The sequence below is a fragment of the Corylus avellana genome, chromosome 6, assembly GCF_965113065.1.
Source record: "Corylus avellana chromosome 6, dhCorAvel1.hap1.2, whole genome shotgun sequence".
Lineage (NCBI taxonomy): Eukaryota > Viridiplantae > Streptophyta > Magnoliopsida > Fagales > Betulaceae > Corylus > Corylus avellana.
The window spans coordinates 7,065,757-7,082,950 of NC_142495.1; the positions used below are offsets into that span (position 1 = coordinate 7,065,757).

Here is a 17,194-nt window from a genome sequence, read left to right on the forward strand (position 1 = left end):
ATATCTTAATGTGAGACAATTAAAACGTATGGATTTTATTTGGAATGCATTTAATTGATATCTTAATGGAGAAAATAAAAGGTTTTCAAATTCTCTCTTTCTCTCTGTTTATTTTTCTTTTTTCTTCTCTTGCTTTCTATTTATCTCTCAATGTTCCTTCATAAATTTCACACTCAATTCAGGAAAAAAATGAGAGGGAGGGAGAGTGAGAGTTTTCAATAGTTGTTTCTCAATGAAAAATTATACTACAGTTATTTTCTTTCTTTATTTTTTTTCCTATAACAGTTCTTTTCAATTTTCCAATCATTGTTTCTTAATGAAAAATTATACTATAGTTTTTTTCTTCTTTGTTTTTTTGTTTTGTTTTGCTAGAATAGTTATTTTCAATTATATTAATATTTTCATATTTTTCGTTTTTTTTTTAATTTTTATTTCCGGTTGTTCTTCCATTTTTTATTTTTGACCCTCATTTTCTCTCTCTAATTTATATACTATTTTTTATTCAAATGATTACTTTTCTTTTGTAAATTTTACATTGAATTCATGAAATATTAATAGTGAGAGTTTTTTTTTCGGAGAAATTCAATTTTTCCAATATATTTCACTCTCAATTTTCCAATCTTAGATTATTTTTTATTATTATTTTTTATTTTGTCTTTGTTTTCCTATATGTCTTAAAACTAGTTTCTTTTACTTTTATACATATGAAGGACGGTTGAAAAAAATATATATTTATTTTTCATTATATTAGTATTGTCATTTTATATATTTTTTTTATCTTTATTTTCATGCTTATGTTTTTCCATTTTTGTTTTTGTCCCTTTTATATATATATTTTCTATTTTTTCTTCTTTTACTTTCTTTTTATATCAATCAATTCTGAAAAAAAAAAAAAAAGACAAGAGAGAGAGAGAGATTCTATGAGAGTTTCTATTCGTTGTTTTTCAATGAAAAATTATACTACCGTTATTTTCTTTCTTTATATTTTTTTTTCCTATAACAGTTCTTTTCAATTTTTCAATCGTTGTTTCTCAATGAAAAATTATATGAAAGTTTTTTTTTTTGCTAGGATAGTTATTTTCAATTATATTAATATTTTTGTTTTTTTTTCCTTTTTTTTATCTTTATTTCCGGTGCTTATGTACTTCCATTTTTTTTTTACCCTTTTTTTTTCTAATTTATATATTATTTTTTATTCAAATGATTACTTTTCTTTTGCAAATTTTACATTGAATTCAGGAAATAATAGTGAGAGAGTTTCTTTTCGTAGAAACTCAATTTTTTCAATATATTTTATACTAAATTTTTCGATTGTAGATTTTTTTTGTCTTTGTTTTCCTATGTCTTAAAATTAGTTTCATTTACTTTTATATAAGTGAAGGATGGTTGAAAAAAAACAAAAAAAAATCTATTTGACAAAACCTTTTCTAATATTTGTTGATTTCATTGGAACTGAGAAAAATATAGAAAAAAAAGTTATTTTTTATTATATTAGTATTTTTCATTTGTTTACATTTTTTTTGGTCCTTAATTTCTATTCTAATTTATATATTATTTTTCATTCAAATTTTATTAATTTTATTTAATACAAGTTACAAATTTTCTTATGTAAATTTAATTAACTTTTGTTGTTCATTTTTGTTTTTGGGTGTTCCAATATTCCTGCCACTGTTTTTTATCTCTTTCTTTTTTAAAAGAAAAATTAAACTACCAACATTCTTTTATTTACAAAATTAGTAAACATAATTGTAATCATATATCAACATGCTCATTTATTTTAGAACACTTCTTTATTTTTGTCAGTGGTATCATTGTTGGAATATAATGAACTATCAGGAATTGAATTTTCTCCTCACAAACAATTTTTTTGATAAGTGGTATCATTGTTGGAATATTTCATTTTAAACTACATATATGGGAACAAATATTTAACACGTTTTAATTTATAAGAACTAAAATTTATGAATTTTTAAATTTATTGGATATGTGGGTTTATGCTATTAAGTAAAACTATGGTTTAAAATGATTTTATGAACATTTGTCATTTTTGGTAGCTAATTTATTAATTAAGAGAAGAAAATAAAAGTTGTTGTTGATAATCTTTTAAAGACTTTTTGACTTAATTATATAAAAAATAATAATAATAATAACCCGGCGCGTAGCGCAGGATCTAAGCTATTCCTATTCATATATATATATATATAAAAGCAGAGTTTTGGCTTAGACAGTGCGTAGAATTGCGACACGTATTCTCAACTGGTCCTATTAGAAAGTACCTAGAATTGCGACACGTGGCGTTTTAAATATTAGCATTTTAATGAGACAATTAAAACATAGAAGTTTTATTTGTAATGCATTGAGTTTCTACGAAAAGAAACTCTCAGTATTAATATTTCCTGAATTCAACGTAAAATCTACAAAAAAAAAAGTAATCATTTGAATAAAAAATAATATATAAATTAGAAAGAAAAAAAAAATAAGGGTCAAAAACAAAAAATGGAAGAATATAAGCACCGGAAATAAAGATAAAAAAATAAAAAAATATGAAAATATTATTATAATTGAAAATAACTATTCTAGCAAAACAAAACAAAAAATTATATATAATAGGGGAGTTTTAAGTAGGATGGCATAAAATTCCAACATATGGCTTTTTAAAATGACCCTTATCGGTAAACGTGCATTCCGATGAAAGTTACTGCATTTAAGGCTAATTGTTAAATTGAGATCCCCTCCAATTGAAGAGAAATTGGAGATTCTCCAATTGTTAATCGTGGCCCTTCATTTTAAATCTAATGGTCTATAAAATATCAGTTGTTTTTGTATAACCGAGGCATTAAATGATGGCTTTTGTGTCCCCAAGGGATAGCTCAATCGGCTGTGGACCACACCTAATAAAGCGAAGATCACTAGTTCGAATCCCCCTTCCTTTGCCTGGACATGTAAAAAAAAAAAAAATTACTGGCTTTTGTTTTAGCGAGGTTTAAATGATTTTATAGACTATTAAATTTAATATAAAGGACCATAATTAACAATTGAAAAATCTCAAATTTTTCCTCAATTTGAGGAGATCCGGATCCAAAATTGCTGCGTTGAGTTGATTCCGTCTCTACCCTTCTGGAAACGTGTGTTCCAACGTAAATTCCCAAACTACAAGAAACTGAAACGGTAGTAACATAAATTTGCAAACTACAAGAAACGTAAACGGTACCGGTAAAAATTCAGTGCTTTTAGTTTTCGTGGCAACATAAATTCTGTATGCTTTCTTCTTTTATTATTTTCAACGCCATTTACAAAAACGAATCATGAATATTGTTCATATAGCGGTGTACATGTGGAGCGGATCTCCAAGAACGTCGATGTTACTCGATCTATAGAAGGCTTACTCTAGCATCTGCAGCTCACAGCCCCAATCAGAACCCTCGAAGACCTCTATCAGATCAAGTAAATTGTTCCTTTCTGTTTGTTTCCCTAGGAAAGAAAATAAGCTCAATTTCCTGGGAATCAAGATCGTGTGTGAAATTTAATTAAGATTTTCTTATCATGTAAATATATTTTGTAACATGTTGGCAGAGATAAAATGGAGTGCATTCTTCTCCAGGTTGAAGTTGATTAGATTATGCTATCGCTAATTGGTATTATAGATTTCTTTGTTTTTTGTGTGGTAATTCTTTTCTGTTATTGTTTGGATGAGGCTCCGGAGGTGTTTGATAGAATGTCTCTAAAAACTCTCACGGAGGTTCGCATCGTCTTTGTCAACAAGGTTTCGAGTCCCGCTCTTTCTTTTATATTATGATCATAATCTGTCTTACTGAATTGCAAATGAAAGATCAGCACCAAAAACTTGCAGAATTAAACATTTGATGTCAGCTTAGAAGAAAATACTAATTTACAGTCAAAATTGAGATTTTCTTTTCGTTTATTTTGAATACCCATATATTTCTAAAGCCGTAAAATTAAACATTTGATGAGAGAGATTTTCTAATTGTTAATTTCGGCAATGATGATTTTTTAGTTTATATATATATATCCACAGCATTGCAATCGCAATTTTATGATGTTATATCAAATTACTTTTTGGGTAGCCTATTAGTTAATATAAGAAATACTCTATGCGTGATAATGTGTTCTTTTGATAGTCACGGATATTTACAATATTCATTTAGGTACTTATAAGATTGGTAAAATTGGGTTTCTATGGTGGGTATAGTTAAAAGGTTGTTTTTAATTACTATATTAGCCAAAAAAAATATTTATAGTTTCTTTCATTTTATACTACATCTATGGGAACAAATATTTAAGAGAAACTATAAAAATTATTCTCTCAACTATCTTTCAATCATCTCCATATAATGAATGGGTGAATCTACTGTTGAATTTTTGTGGAACCCACATGAGTCCACAAATTCAATAGTGGATCAACTAGATTTACAAAAAAATAGATGGTTAAAAGATGGTTAAGAGAATTATGTGTTTATTATTTATTAAGTATCTAGTTTTAATTCATATAAATAATATGCAGGTTTATACAGTTTAGTAAAGAAATATGGTTCAAAATGATTTTATGAACATTTTATATTTTTGGCACTAATTAGTTAATTGAGTGAGGAAAAGGACATTGATGATTACTTATAATCTTTTAAAAACTTTTCAAACAAAGTTATAATGAAAAAAAGGGCACATAGCGCGGGTTATATGCTCGTTTAGTTAAGCATGGGGTAAAATCGTAGTTTAAATCATGCATTTAAAAAAAAAAAAAAAACACACACACACACACCCTATTGCCTATGATTTTGAAAACGCAAATTTTTCTACATTTTCAAATCATAACAAATTTTTCTACATGTGTCAAATGTACTCTTAACAAATAAAAAAACAAAAAAAACAAAAGTATTTACAAATAACTTAACACATAAACAATCAAAACTACTTTTACATTTATGTCAATGATATCACCTTACAACTAAAAAGCAAAAATCACCATATAAAATTTTTTATGGCAAATATGGCTTGCTTTACAAGAGAAAACCCAAATTGCCATCTGGCAGAACAGTCAAAGTATTTCTAGTACACCATAATAGTCTGAAATAAATATGGTTTTGATTATGATCAAGATATACTTTTATATAGATATAGTTCTGGTTAAGGTGATTCTCAAGATTTTATGTTTGAGTTTCTTATGTTCTAACATTCGAAATAATTTAAATATTATAATCTTATCACACCAATTAATCAATTAAATTAAAGATCTTTTGAGTGAAAGATGACAAAGCCTGAGCCCTTAAATTTAAAATGATTGCTATAATATCAAGAACTCTACATGGGAGTTATTTTTAAAAGTTTAAACCTTCTTTTCTTTTTTTTTTCTTTTTTTTTTTTTTAAGTCGAAAAGATCTAATCCCATTTTGGCAGAGGATCCTAATCTAATTTTAGTATTCATTTTTTCTAACATATTATGGTTGGTACTGTTGGCATCGAAAAACGCAAATAACGAAAGGAAATAGTGAATTAGATTAAGGTTCTGATGATCTCCATGTCTATCACCTAGATATCGCAAGTCCTTGTTTGCTTTGAGTAATGCTAAAAATTCATCTTGTATCACTTTAAGAATGATGTGACTCTTAAAATTACCATTAGTGATTAAAATTTACATCATTTTTTGAATGGCATAAGAAGAACTTTTAAAATTACTCATTTGATTGAGTAGATGAGCTCATGTTCAAACAAGTGGGCCTATTGAGGTTTCTCACAATTGTCGGTTTGAGACAAACAATTATATCAACAGAGATTCCAATCTTAATGAATTCTCAATTTAGTACAATTCAATGATTCGAAAAGATTATGAAAAGACAACAACGGATATGAATGATTCTTGTATTCTCCAAATCAAACTTATCTACAATTTGACTTTGATTTGGTGCATATATAAATCAAGTACCAAAAATTCGAAGAGTCAAGCCAACCATTCTTGCAACTATTCCTCATGTTCTTTCAACTCAGCTGAAGCCATCTTATACGGTGCACTGAAATAGGTGTTGTCCTCAAAAGGAGATTGATTGAAAATTCAATTTCTTGATATGGGGGAACCCTAGTAGATCATCTGAAAAAACATATGAAATTCTCTCATCACTACAGGAATATCACCTATTTACGGTTCATTCTTATGGTTATGGGTCTCCGCCACTACACAAGCCAAGAAGCCCTAGCACTCTTTTCTGTGGCACCTTTCGCAAGGGGCGTATACTCAGGCAAAGCCCAATTGGTAGATAACCCACACCTTCTCAAATGTCCTTTCAGTATGGTTGCTAGGCCGTCAAGTCGAAGCCTCCATTCTAGTGTTACTCTCTAGTCTTGTAATTTGACACCATACTTCATTTTCTCTGTAAATAGAATATTTACAGGTGGACTTTCAGTCATGAAATCACCAGGGAAACATATATAATATATGAACTTCTCCCAGTTGTTCTACACAAATCACAAATTTACAACCCAGATTGTGCAATTATTTTCCGGCAGCCTCCATCTCAAGGTTTTACGATCAGTTTAATGAAAAGATCAGAGACCCCATGAATAGAGACAAATTTACATCTTAAAAAGCGCATACTCCAACCAAAAATGTTCTTCATTAATTTGACATCACATCCACATCACCATATCTATTTTCTGGAAGCACCACTCCTTCTGAGAAGACAAAATTGTTCACTGCACCAAAGACGCTTGCTATCTGCTTTACTACCATTTGAGAATTGGTGTTTGTTGGCAGAACAGACACAGGAAGAGTAGGCATACACGTGGGATGGAATTCCTTCTTATTAAAGGTTGGAGCATACAGCATGAGAACTGCCTGACAAAAAATGAATCTGCAAGATAACCAGGGGTTAAGCATTAAAAGAAACGAGAAAAGAAAAAAGTTGTAAATGCATGCTTGCAACAAGAAATTTATCAATCAAGTAACTAAATAGATATCTAAATCCTGCCATGTGCAAAGTCCCACATTAGTTGTGTACTATCTGAAAAAGTAGGCCATATGAAAGATTACAGGGAGATCTAACTGTCCAGTACGTGGAGCTCCATTTACATTAATCTTTTTGGTATATAGAGTAGATGTGACTAGCACTTCTCTATGTCATGACTTCTTACAGAGGACTTGATATTTATTATATTAGAAATTATGGTATATATTTATTTAAGGATGGATGGGTTATTTATAGTTGTGATTATTAACATGGATATTAAAGGAACTCTGACTTGTTTTGAAAAAAAAAATTCAACAAGGTAATTGTAGTGCATAATATATGAAATATTTACCTTAAAAGGGGAATTATTTGCATGGAAAAGTTTTATACATATTTTCTTTAAAGGTGATGTTTACAGCATGCATCATGGCTATTTGGGAATTAAGGCATGACAATGAAGCTTTCTATCTTGTGCAGCCCTAAAAGTTAGAATTTTGGGAACGAACTTTATGAAAGACTAGAAAATACCTTAAGAGAAGTCGTCTAAGGAATGGATCACTTAGAGTCTGTGCCCAAACTGGATTTAGCATGTCTGATGTTGTCAAAGCCAATCCCCAGTCAGATAGTGATAAGGAAAGCAGTTTCTCAGCCTTGTTAAATGTATCCTGAAACATTTTCTCTCTCTATAAATATATGTAAACAAAAACAACCAAGCATGAAGAGAGACAAGGCTGACCATTACACACCATCTCAATATCAGAACCTGAAAGACCAAGCAGCAGACAGAAAGCCTGCAATGGAGCAGTGAGAAAAATGGTGAATAGGCTTCCACATGGGTGACAAGAGGAATCAGCAGAAGTAATCGGAGATGAAGAGCTTGGAGATAGGAGCATAGCAACTTGCTCTCCTTTTTCTGCTCCGACTATAGCCTGCACATAATTGTGACCATGATAATTGCAGCTCATGAGTTTAGAAATCAATTGAAGGTGACTGGCAAATGCTCTCAATATCTTATTTGAACAAAGTGTGTAAATCCAATTGCTCTAAAACTAAATCATGGTCTTTAAAATCTCATGTATCATGTTAGTCCTTTCACTATAATAGCTAATTTCACCTATTAATGATCAATATTCACCATGAATCAGGTCTTGAAGAAGGCTCAAGTAAACTACACGCTAAATTTTAATCTCATATTAGCATTGATCCCTCTCATACATCAGTGAAGTTATATGTTTCTAATAGTCAAATGGAACAAACATGTGCAGGTTGTATTCATATATAACTTCAAATCCAAAAGTTAACACAACTTAAATTAATTCTCCCTTTACAAAATATCCCACTTTCATATCAAGGATCAGGCCTCAAACATAGATTTGCATGATAATGGTCAAATGCTATCTATAGAGCTCGAGCGCCATGAATAATTAGCCAATGACACCAGTTAAATAAGAATGGAGTTTTTTTATTATAGTTAGTGAAGTTCAATATGGTACTTTTTAAAATCATTTTTAGCTATAATTACTCACAAATTTAATGGAATTGCAACTTCATTAATTTAGTGTACTTAGGCAGAAGGTAGACACCAAGGGTGTCATTGGCCAAAAAGTATTTTACTTGCTCCCAATGCAGCACAACTGAAAACTTACAGCCAGGCAAAGAAAAGCTGATATAGAGCCAATCCCAAATAGAACTATTACATTAGTTCTATTTAAAGATGCATCTGTATCATGCCATATCTCTGTGTGTGTCTGGTAAGAAATTTTTAACATTAAAGCATAAAAGAAAATACAAACCATAAAGTTTCAGAAGCATAAATTTAATATTAAAAAAAAGGTGCGGGGGGTGGCAGGGGACCTTGTTGGAAATGCATCCCAAGAGTAACCCATATTATGCTTAGCAAATGCTCTCCTCATACCAAAAATTTTCTTACTTGTTGGCTTTTGAAGTATAAGATAATGGTTGGAGTATTGGATAGATTGGAGAAAAAAATTGTAGAAAACATTATTTTTTCCAAAATAACCTCAATTTCTATCCCCCAACAATCTGTCTGATGCATCTCTTTTTTCTTATAAATATGGCAACAGAGTGGGGTTTTTTTTTTTATATAACTAATAGAATCTCATGCAGAGGAGCGCAACTCTAGTACACAGAAAATATACAAGAGAACCCCTTATTCAGGAGAAAAATAAGAACAGTTCAAAAAATCAGAAAAACTACCAAAAAAAGAAGAAGCAATTGCTACTTCACAATGAAGAAGAAGATGACCAATGGATTCCCCACTCTTCTTGCACATGCAACACCAACCACCACAATGACGCTCCACTTCCTCATATCTAACGCATTTTGAAAAAGTTTCCTACCTCTCCTTATATATTTCTACACCCCCATTCCAGCCCATTCCCCATCACTTGCCCGCCTAGAAATATCCCTGCCTGATCCCCACTAAAGGTTTGAAATGAACTCCCCATCCTTGCCCCATGTCAAGCTCAAAAACCCGCCCCTGGCCTATCCCCATTCATCTCATTCGCTCCAGTGAATCATACAAACAAAACCCATCTAACAACAACACCTCATTCTCTGGCATGAATCTTCAAAACTAACCCACCACATTGACGAGCTTCGGGTCCTCCAAACACGCCACATATCCAAATGGGCCCTAGCCAATACGAAAGAAGTTAGCAACTGAAGCAAAATCCAATCAAACCAAAACACAATCAAAGGCATAGGTTTACCAACCACTCAAATCCACCAAAAATATCATCAATGACAAAATAACCAACTGAAGATCCCAAAACCAACAAATCCATCCATCAAATCTCTTCATTCCACCACTTGGCACACCCAACCCTCCAACGAAACCACACAAATCCACCACATACACCATCAATAAACAAATTAATCTCAAACATAAAACAATGAGAAATAACCCCTCTGCGCTTTCAATGATACTCTTGCTTATTTATCAAAAATAAAAATAAATTAATAAAAGGTCAAGTTTCCTAAAAAAAAAAAAAAAAATCAAACATGAGACGACAAGACATAGCGGCAATTTATGTCATAGTGCTGGCTTGAAGGTGGTTTTGTGGCCAATACAATTGACAGCAGCGAGGAAAGTGAAAGGGGCCAAAGGGTGAAAGAGTTAGGAGGAGTGACTACATGAGGAGAATATAACCCTAAAGAATGACACGTATATGTCAAGGGCATTTTTGTAAATATACCTGATATGGGTCAGGGCGACCAGAGCCCATCCCCACCCCAAACATGAGCTGGGTTTTAGAGAGAAGCTCATCCCCTCCAATCCCCTTAATAGGGTGGGGAAAACCCGTGCTACTCATGATGGGTCCTCGATGGGGTAAATTAAATTCCCATCCCTACTCCTTATATCAACAATGTAAAACCTTCACAATAAATAATTATCACTTTGCATTTGGAATATACATGTAAAACTCATCAGTCCAAAAACTAAGAATATGAGGCTTGCCTTGAATGCTTCGCTGTTGTCACTGTCAATAACCAAAAAAAGTGGTCTTCTTGTAAAGGGAACAAAGTCACAGGGGTAAAGGCAGTTTATTCCTGGAAGAAAGTTATTTAGTGTTAGAAGAATAGTTCAATGGTGACAGAAAATCAGCGTCAAACGAAAGACAATCTTATTGTTTGAAGCTTTCACATATCAATGACATGGCAAGCTATAACATTAATCAAATCGCATTGTACCATTAAACATAGGGTAGGGGTTTTTTTTTTTTTTTGAAGAAACATAGGGTAGGATATTAAAATAGAAACCTTGCTCTACCATTTCTGCCACTCAATATTTATCATTTGTTTCCGCATATGAGTATATCACTTTTTAATCATCTCAATCATGTCATCTTCAACTGGTAGGAACTACAATAAAAAGTATTTTGTTGTCACTAGTACCATTAAAAACATACTCTAGACATGACAACCGTCACAGTCTGGCACCTCATGAACAATTGGAGTCACGGTCACCACTCACAACAACACTACAGAAAAATCAATTTGAAAATTTCACAAAAACACATTTATGAGGACATTTGAAAAGTCATCATTGAGAGAAGTAATGATATAAGATAAACACGGGATCTATACAAGATAAAACGAAAACTAGCTTCTAAAGTTTTAAAGAAAATCTAAAATATCAGTCAAAGATGCAAAAGTAAGGCAACCAGTCACCCCACCCAATAGAACAATGATCTTATGAACAAGAACTTCAAACCCATCATTGAAGGTTCATGATCCTCAACAGTATGTGCTTTCCTCTTTCTCCATAAACACCACATAACACTCAGTGGGACTAGCCAAACTATTTCCAAGCTTGCTGAAAATCACATTGCAACTGGCAAACAATTCAATCACCATTCTAGGCATAACCCACATGACCCCAAAAGAATAAGATACTAGGGACAATAAATCTTTAACAACCAACAATAAGGACAAAAAGATTAACCAATGCTCCACCACTACACATACAACACCACTCCATGATCATCCTTTTCTTCCACTAAAGCTTTAGGTGGACCTTTTTTTTTTTATAAGTAAATATGATATAAAAGAGCGCAGAGGGGCGCAACCCACATGACTTCTTTAGTTTATTCACTATTTCAATTTGATTATTTAAAACTAAACTTCCCAGCCACTGGGGGGAAGGGAGAATTCATTTAATCCACAATGTTCGGCTTGTGCCATGAAGAATCGAAGCTGCTAAAAACACTACAAGATGAAGCTATGGTTAGTATAGTTATATTTTAAAGCTTCACTACAGGGAAGAGATATATTGGGGCTTGTAACTGATCAAGCCTTAGAAAACGGGCTGCTCTAGTATCTCAATACCTAGGAGAAACAGGCTTTAAAGCAGAGCTAGCTGGACATTAATAAATAAATAATAATAATAATAATAATAATAATAAAAGGGGGATTAAAGGATTGCATAGAACTAAGACTTGTTTGTAAAAGTGAATGAAAGAGGGAACTAAAAGAGCAAAGCCTATAGAAGAGAGACAAACACCCAAAAGACATCTACAATCTAAAAAATTAACAAGATCTAAAATATTTGATGAGAGGAAGTTAGGAACATAGACTACAGTCCAATCCAAAAGAGATCTCAAAAAAGATGATTTTTTTTGTTTTCTTTTTTATAAGTAATCAAAAAGAGAGGATTTTAAACATAGCATGTTGGACTTGCAGTCCTCAAAGAGACGACAATCCCTTTCTCCCCGTATATGACACATTAAGAAAAAGCAATAATAACTTTCCAAATAGCCTCTTTGGGATGTCCCCACCCTTGGGTTTTCCAACAATGAAGCAGCCCTAGGAAATGATAAGCCTGTTAAAATAGGGAAAGACCCAGCGTCTTATTTAAGCAGAGTTTGGCCAGCTGAACAAATTTCTAAAATACTCAAAGGTAGTGGTCTATTTATAGATAAGGAAAAAGAGACAAAAACGACTAATCTAGGAACAATTTTTTATATTGAACATGAACAATCCTCATCCTCAAAGATATTCTCGTTCCTTTTTTCTTTTAAATACAGCAAAAATAACAAAGTATAGCCTTCTAAATTAATTTACTTAATACTTTCGGTATTTCCACCTTTAATCCACGAAATGTCTCAGTACTAGAGGACAAAATGTCCCATGCAAATCTATGCATGGAAGTTTCATGTCATTTCAAAATATCACTTTACAATATGAAATGAGTAAAAGTTTTTTTTTAATATATATATATAAAAGAAAAAAGAAAGGAAAAAAAAAAGAAAAAAGTGGTACAAAAATTGTAACTTCACAACCCAGACTTCACCCAAAAAAGGGTTCTATCAAAAAAGGGAAAATTGACAGTCAATGGTATGAGATTGAGAGTTCATCAGAGATGTTCTCAGAAAGTACCTCCACTTCCACGAGTTCCAAATTGTAAGCAGCCAGAGTAGTACATACAATCACCTTGACTTTGCGAAGAAGGGTTTGAGCTATCACATGGGGGGCTGATTGGTGAAGCAGAGGTCGCATCAGAGTAGACACTATGTGACTGAAAGTTCCAGGCAGCGTTGCCTTTTGTGTCAATACAAGTTCCAGCACCTGATGGTGATGAAATAGAAAGTCCACCTCTTCCTGAAGCAATTTCAATGACATGAGATGCGTGAACAACTCACAGGCTCAAACTCCATATAAACAGAAAAGTCGAAACCAGGAGTTGTAAAAAATAGAATTTATGTAACCTGAAGCTGACAAATAAATTAAGATAATTCCATCAGGGGGAAGCTCCTCGCAAATTGTGGCCAGAACCTGCCCAGAGAAAGCACAATCACATGTAAACACTGAAAGAGCACAAAACATAAGCTTGCCAGAGCTCCTATCTAACATTCTGTCATTGGGCTAGATTTGTAACTTTGTAGTGCATACTTACTGCAATGAAATGTGTCACAGATGGATGATATAAGATGGCTTTCCGCGGGTTCGGTGGCAAAGTAGGATCAGTGATATCCTGGGAGTAGTTCATACGACTAGGCGCTGGGGCTCCATTCTGGCCAATTCTTGAACTGCTTGACTGGTAAAATGAGCCACTAGGCTCCCACTCCAGACACTGAAGCATCCTGAAAGTGTCAAGAGTAAGCTCTGAAAACTTGACCTGATGAAGAAAGTCCAACAAAGATGAGAAAAGGAAAAATCAGATAGCATGGCTTGGTATGCTCTATTGAGCAATATCAAGAAATGTTGAATCACTTAATTTTCCAAACTATATATTAAGGATTTCTTTAGTGGTGGAAAGCAGAAAAGAAAAACCTTTATGCCATACCTCATTATGATGGTAGCTGCTCAATATCACATCTCGTAATCTTAAGTTTCTCCTTGCAATAGATGGAAGAACATGTGGTAATGAATCAGGATGAGGGTCCAATAAAAGACTATATCTCAAGGGCCTAATATTCATAAAAGCTACATCAGCTTTCAAAAATCTAACTATTTCCTGAACCACCAGCTTCCATTCCTTAAAGTCAGTTTCCTGGAAACAAAATGATGCAAAGATACTGTCAAAACAAGCAAACAAATGTCAAAAGAATTCATGTTGCCCATTAGTGGAAAATTAAAACAAGCAAATAAATGTCCAAAGAATTTACATACGATGTCTCGCTATATTACATTTAAAATAAGTGGCTCCAGGCTTCCATTGTATTCTTACAGCATTTGGAGACATTAATTCATCATCTAGATCGGGACCACTAAAGAAATTGAAAACCAACACAGAACCTAGTGGTATAGGATCTGTTACAGCACCATTCGATGTCTTTGATGGTCTTGAATGTTCATGATGACTGCCCTCATTTCCTAGATTGACCCCATTCTCCAAGATGGATTTGCATAATATATAGTAAATTTGAAAAAACAAAATCAGAACAAAAAGCTTTTAAGAATTCCAATTTCCACGGAAAGACCTAGTGCCACATTAACGATGATACCACTTCAGTGGTTTACTATCACTCAAAAAGATAATTACCTCATTGTCAAATATTCAAATTTCCATTGTCAAGTATGAATTTACCACAAAAAGGTATGCATATAACACAACAAGGCACTTCAATTTTCTTGAGCATTCAACACAAACCCCAAAAAAGAGTGTCAACAAAGCAATAAGGGTCAAAACCACCAAAACATGTATGTAAATGTAAGTTAAAAAGTTAAAACACCTGGAATGTCCTCTTACACTCATCAACCAGTATTTTTAGCTGGTTAACCAAGTGGTGAACCATTTCTCGCCGGTTCAAAACTAAACACACCATGAGAAACCTAGCAAGAAACCTCAACTGTTTGTTCGCAAGATTGACATCCTGAAACAATCCCTCCTTGAAATACTCCCGAGTCAATATTGCGTCATAGAATACATACGACTCTGACAAATAACTCGCCTCACTTGTTCGCATATACTGCCCGAAATAAAGTTGTGCAATCCGAGAAGCAATCTCGCCAATTTCCCATCTCTTGAGCCCTGCTTCCACCAGCTTCTGCCGATTCTCCTGTTGGAACTTCCACAACTGCGTGTACACCTTGAAAACCTTATAAAAATATGTATCGTACCTAACACAAAGGCACAGGCAGATAACAAGTACTTTGTCAATCACAAATGGCATGTTTCTTCAAAATGACGAAATAGTGTTCCATCTGTTTGCAGCTGAGGACATTGTTCACTCACCTTAGGTGGACGTCTCACACTACTTTAACACAATGTATTTCTGCAGAGTTTGGGAACAAATTCACAGTATACCGCTCTCTAAATCCCTTATTCTAAAACATTACCGTGTAAGGATAGACTTAACAACAAAAACCCCTACTGGACTAAAAGCCCATTGCAACATTACAGCAGTATAGTCTTCTGAAACACACTACTAATAGAGCAGAAATATAGCATATTTATATATAATTGCAATGACTTTGGTCTAGATATTGAAGAATTACTTATGCATAATTTTCCCTCCGACAAAATGTCAAAAATAAGCAAGCAGTAAACAAAAAGAAACGTGTAATAATTTCAAAAAAAAATTGAGGTTTCGTTGGCGTTAGAGAAATCTATTATTCTATACTATCAATTGTATGAAAAAATCCATATCCCCGTAATTTGACAGTCAGCTGCGCTGATAACAATTGCATACACTTATATGATCGAATTGAGAGAAAATGTGGATTCTGTTTGGCTACAGAGAAAAAGGAGAAAAAGGAGGAAGGAACCTGTTGCGTTGGTAATAGGGCAAGTCCCTGATCTTAGAGAACTTCTTGTCGGCCTTGTCCACCAGAGACCAATACACCTCGCTCACCGGAATAACGTTGCTGTTACTGCTACTGTTAGTGTTAGTATTCTGCTGCGACATTTCTGAAGCTCCTCTGAAATTCTTCTTTTTTTTTTTAATGTTGTTCACATCCTGTGATCCTCTCGGTCAATGTCGATCTGGCTTTTGTACAGTAGTAAAGAGAGGAGGAACAAGAAGAAAAAGAGCAGGAGGTTAACCGGATAATTCCGGTGGATTCGGTTCTCTATGGTTATAGTACCCGTAAAAAGCTCGGTTGTCACCGGGAAAAACAATTAAAAAAAAAAAAAAAAAAAAAGAGAGAGAGAGAGAGAGAGACTTGTTGACGCAATTGGAGACAGCAACCAAGTTTTTGTTTCGGAAGCTGACTTGGACGAAAACTTTGAAAAATGTCCACCCTTTTTATCAATTGATTTACAAAGTTGTTTTACATCTAAATTTAGTTTGTATTGGCCTAAAATATTTTATATCTAAATTCATAGAGAGAACATAGTAGAGTGGGGGAGGAAGTTACGACTCCTTCCTTCCCACTCCCTTTCTTTCCTCCTTCTCCCTCCATTTTTTCGCTGCCACCATAAATCGGTCAAAGCGCGTATATCAATGGTTCTCGGAATGCTTTTTAGCAGTGCGTGACTGACCGGCTGTGATGCGTGAAACACGTGAGGGTGTATTGGATTTTTGTTATTGTATGTTCGTTGTTTTAAATTAAGAATGTATTTTTTCTAGATTTGCTTTTAGTAGCAATTTATGGGGGGGAAGTTTTATTCGTTTTCTTATATTTTGTTTTTACGAATTCTTAAAAATAATGGAATTAGTTTATGGTCGGTCTTTAGTTTTCTTATGGTTTTTTTTATGAAAGTAAATCATAGACCGATGATAGATAAGTTATCAAGCATAAAGAAGAATTGTCACTTTGGTAAATGCAGGGAAGGAGATTGCAATTGATAAGGTACTAGTAGGGGAAAAAAAAAAAAAAAAAACCAAGGAATGAAGGACCTAACAATGAATAAAGACTTAATTCTCTGGAATTTGCTATAGATTTAAAACTAATTAAGATTGTAACTTTTCATAGATATTGTTTTATAATAGCCCGAGAGGTTATTGTGCATGTTATAGATAATGTTTGAGTTGTGAAGATTCTAAATTATATCTTTGGCATTGTACGGAGTATTTTGCCCCATTTGATTATTATATCAATGAAGAGATAATTCGTTAAAAAAAATATATATATATATATTGAAAATTCTAAAAATGACTCCAAACGACACCTATTCAAATGTCTAGGTGATTCACAAATATTAAGTGGAATAAGATCTAACCTAACAATCAATAATCAACCAAATACAGATATGTAATGAAAATCAAGAACACAGATATTTGGTTACGAAGAGGAAACCATTTAGAGAACTCTCTAAATGTAAAACCTCT

The 17,194-nt window shown here is 33.0% G+C and overlaps 1 protein-coding gene across 1 annotated transcript; it reads right to left on the reverse strand.

The window, feature by feature from the left end:
* Positions 1-6,416: 6,416 nt before the first annotated feature.
* LOC132187641 (signal transducer, putative (DUF3550/UPF0682)) lies at positions 6,417-15,952 on the reverse strand. The gene is made up of 10 exons (XM_059602029.2): positions 15,690-15,952; positions 14,654-15,041; positions 13,765-13,971; positions 13,375-13,596; positions 13,187-13,253; positions 12,858-13,079; positions 10,438-10,529; positions 7,703-7,885; positions 7,485-7,621; positions 6,417-6,860 (listed from the first exon to the last, which is right to left on the reverse strand). The coding sequence occupies exons 1-10, from the start codon at positions 15,827-15,829 to the stop codon at positions 6,626-6,628; spliced, it is 1,893 nt and encodes a 630-aa protein (XP_059458012.1). The 5' UTR covers positions 15,830-15,952; the 3' UTR covers positions 6,417-6,625.
* Positions 15,953-17,194: the final 1,242 nt, after the last annotated feature.

What these genes read in the sequence shown, in the direction of transcription:
- LOC132187641 (XM_059602029.2), bottom strand. Translation starts at nt 15,829, where the DNA reads ATGTCGCAGCAGAATACTAACACTAACAGTAGCAGTAACAGCAACGTT. An exon ending in CCCTATTACCAACGCAACAG is followed by an intron (nt 15,042 to 15,689) that starts GTTCCTTCCTCC and finishes CCTTTGTGTTAG; the next exon opens with GTACGATACATATTTTTATA. An exon ending in GCAGCTACCATCATAATGAG is followed by an intron (nt 13,597 to 13,764) that starts GTATGGCATAAA and finishes TTTCTTCATCAG; the next exon opens with GTCAAGTTTTCAGAGCTTAC.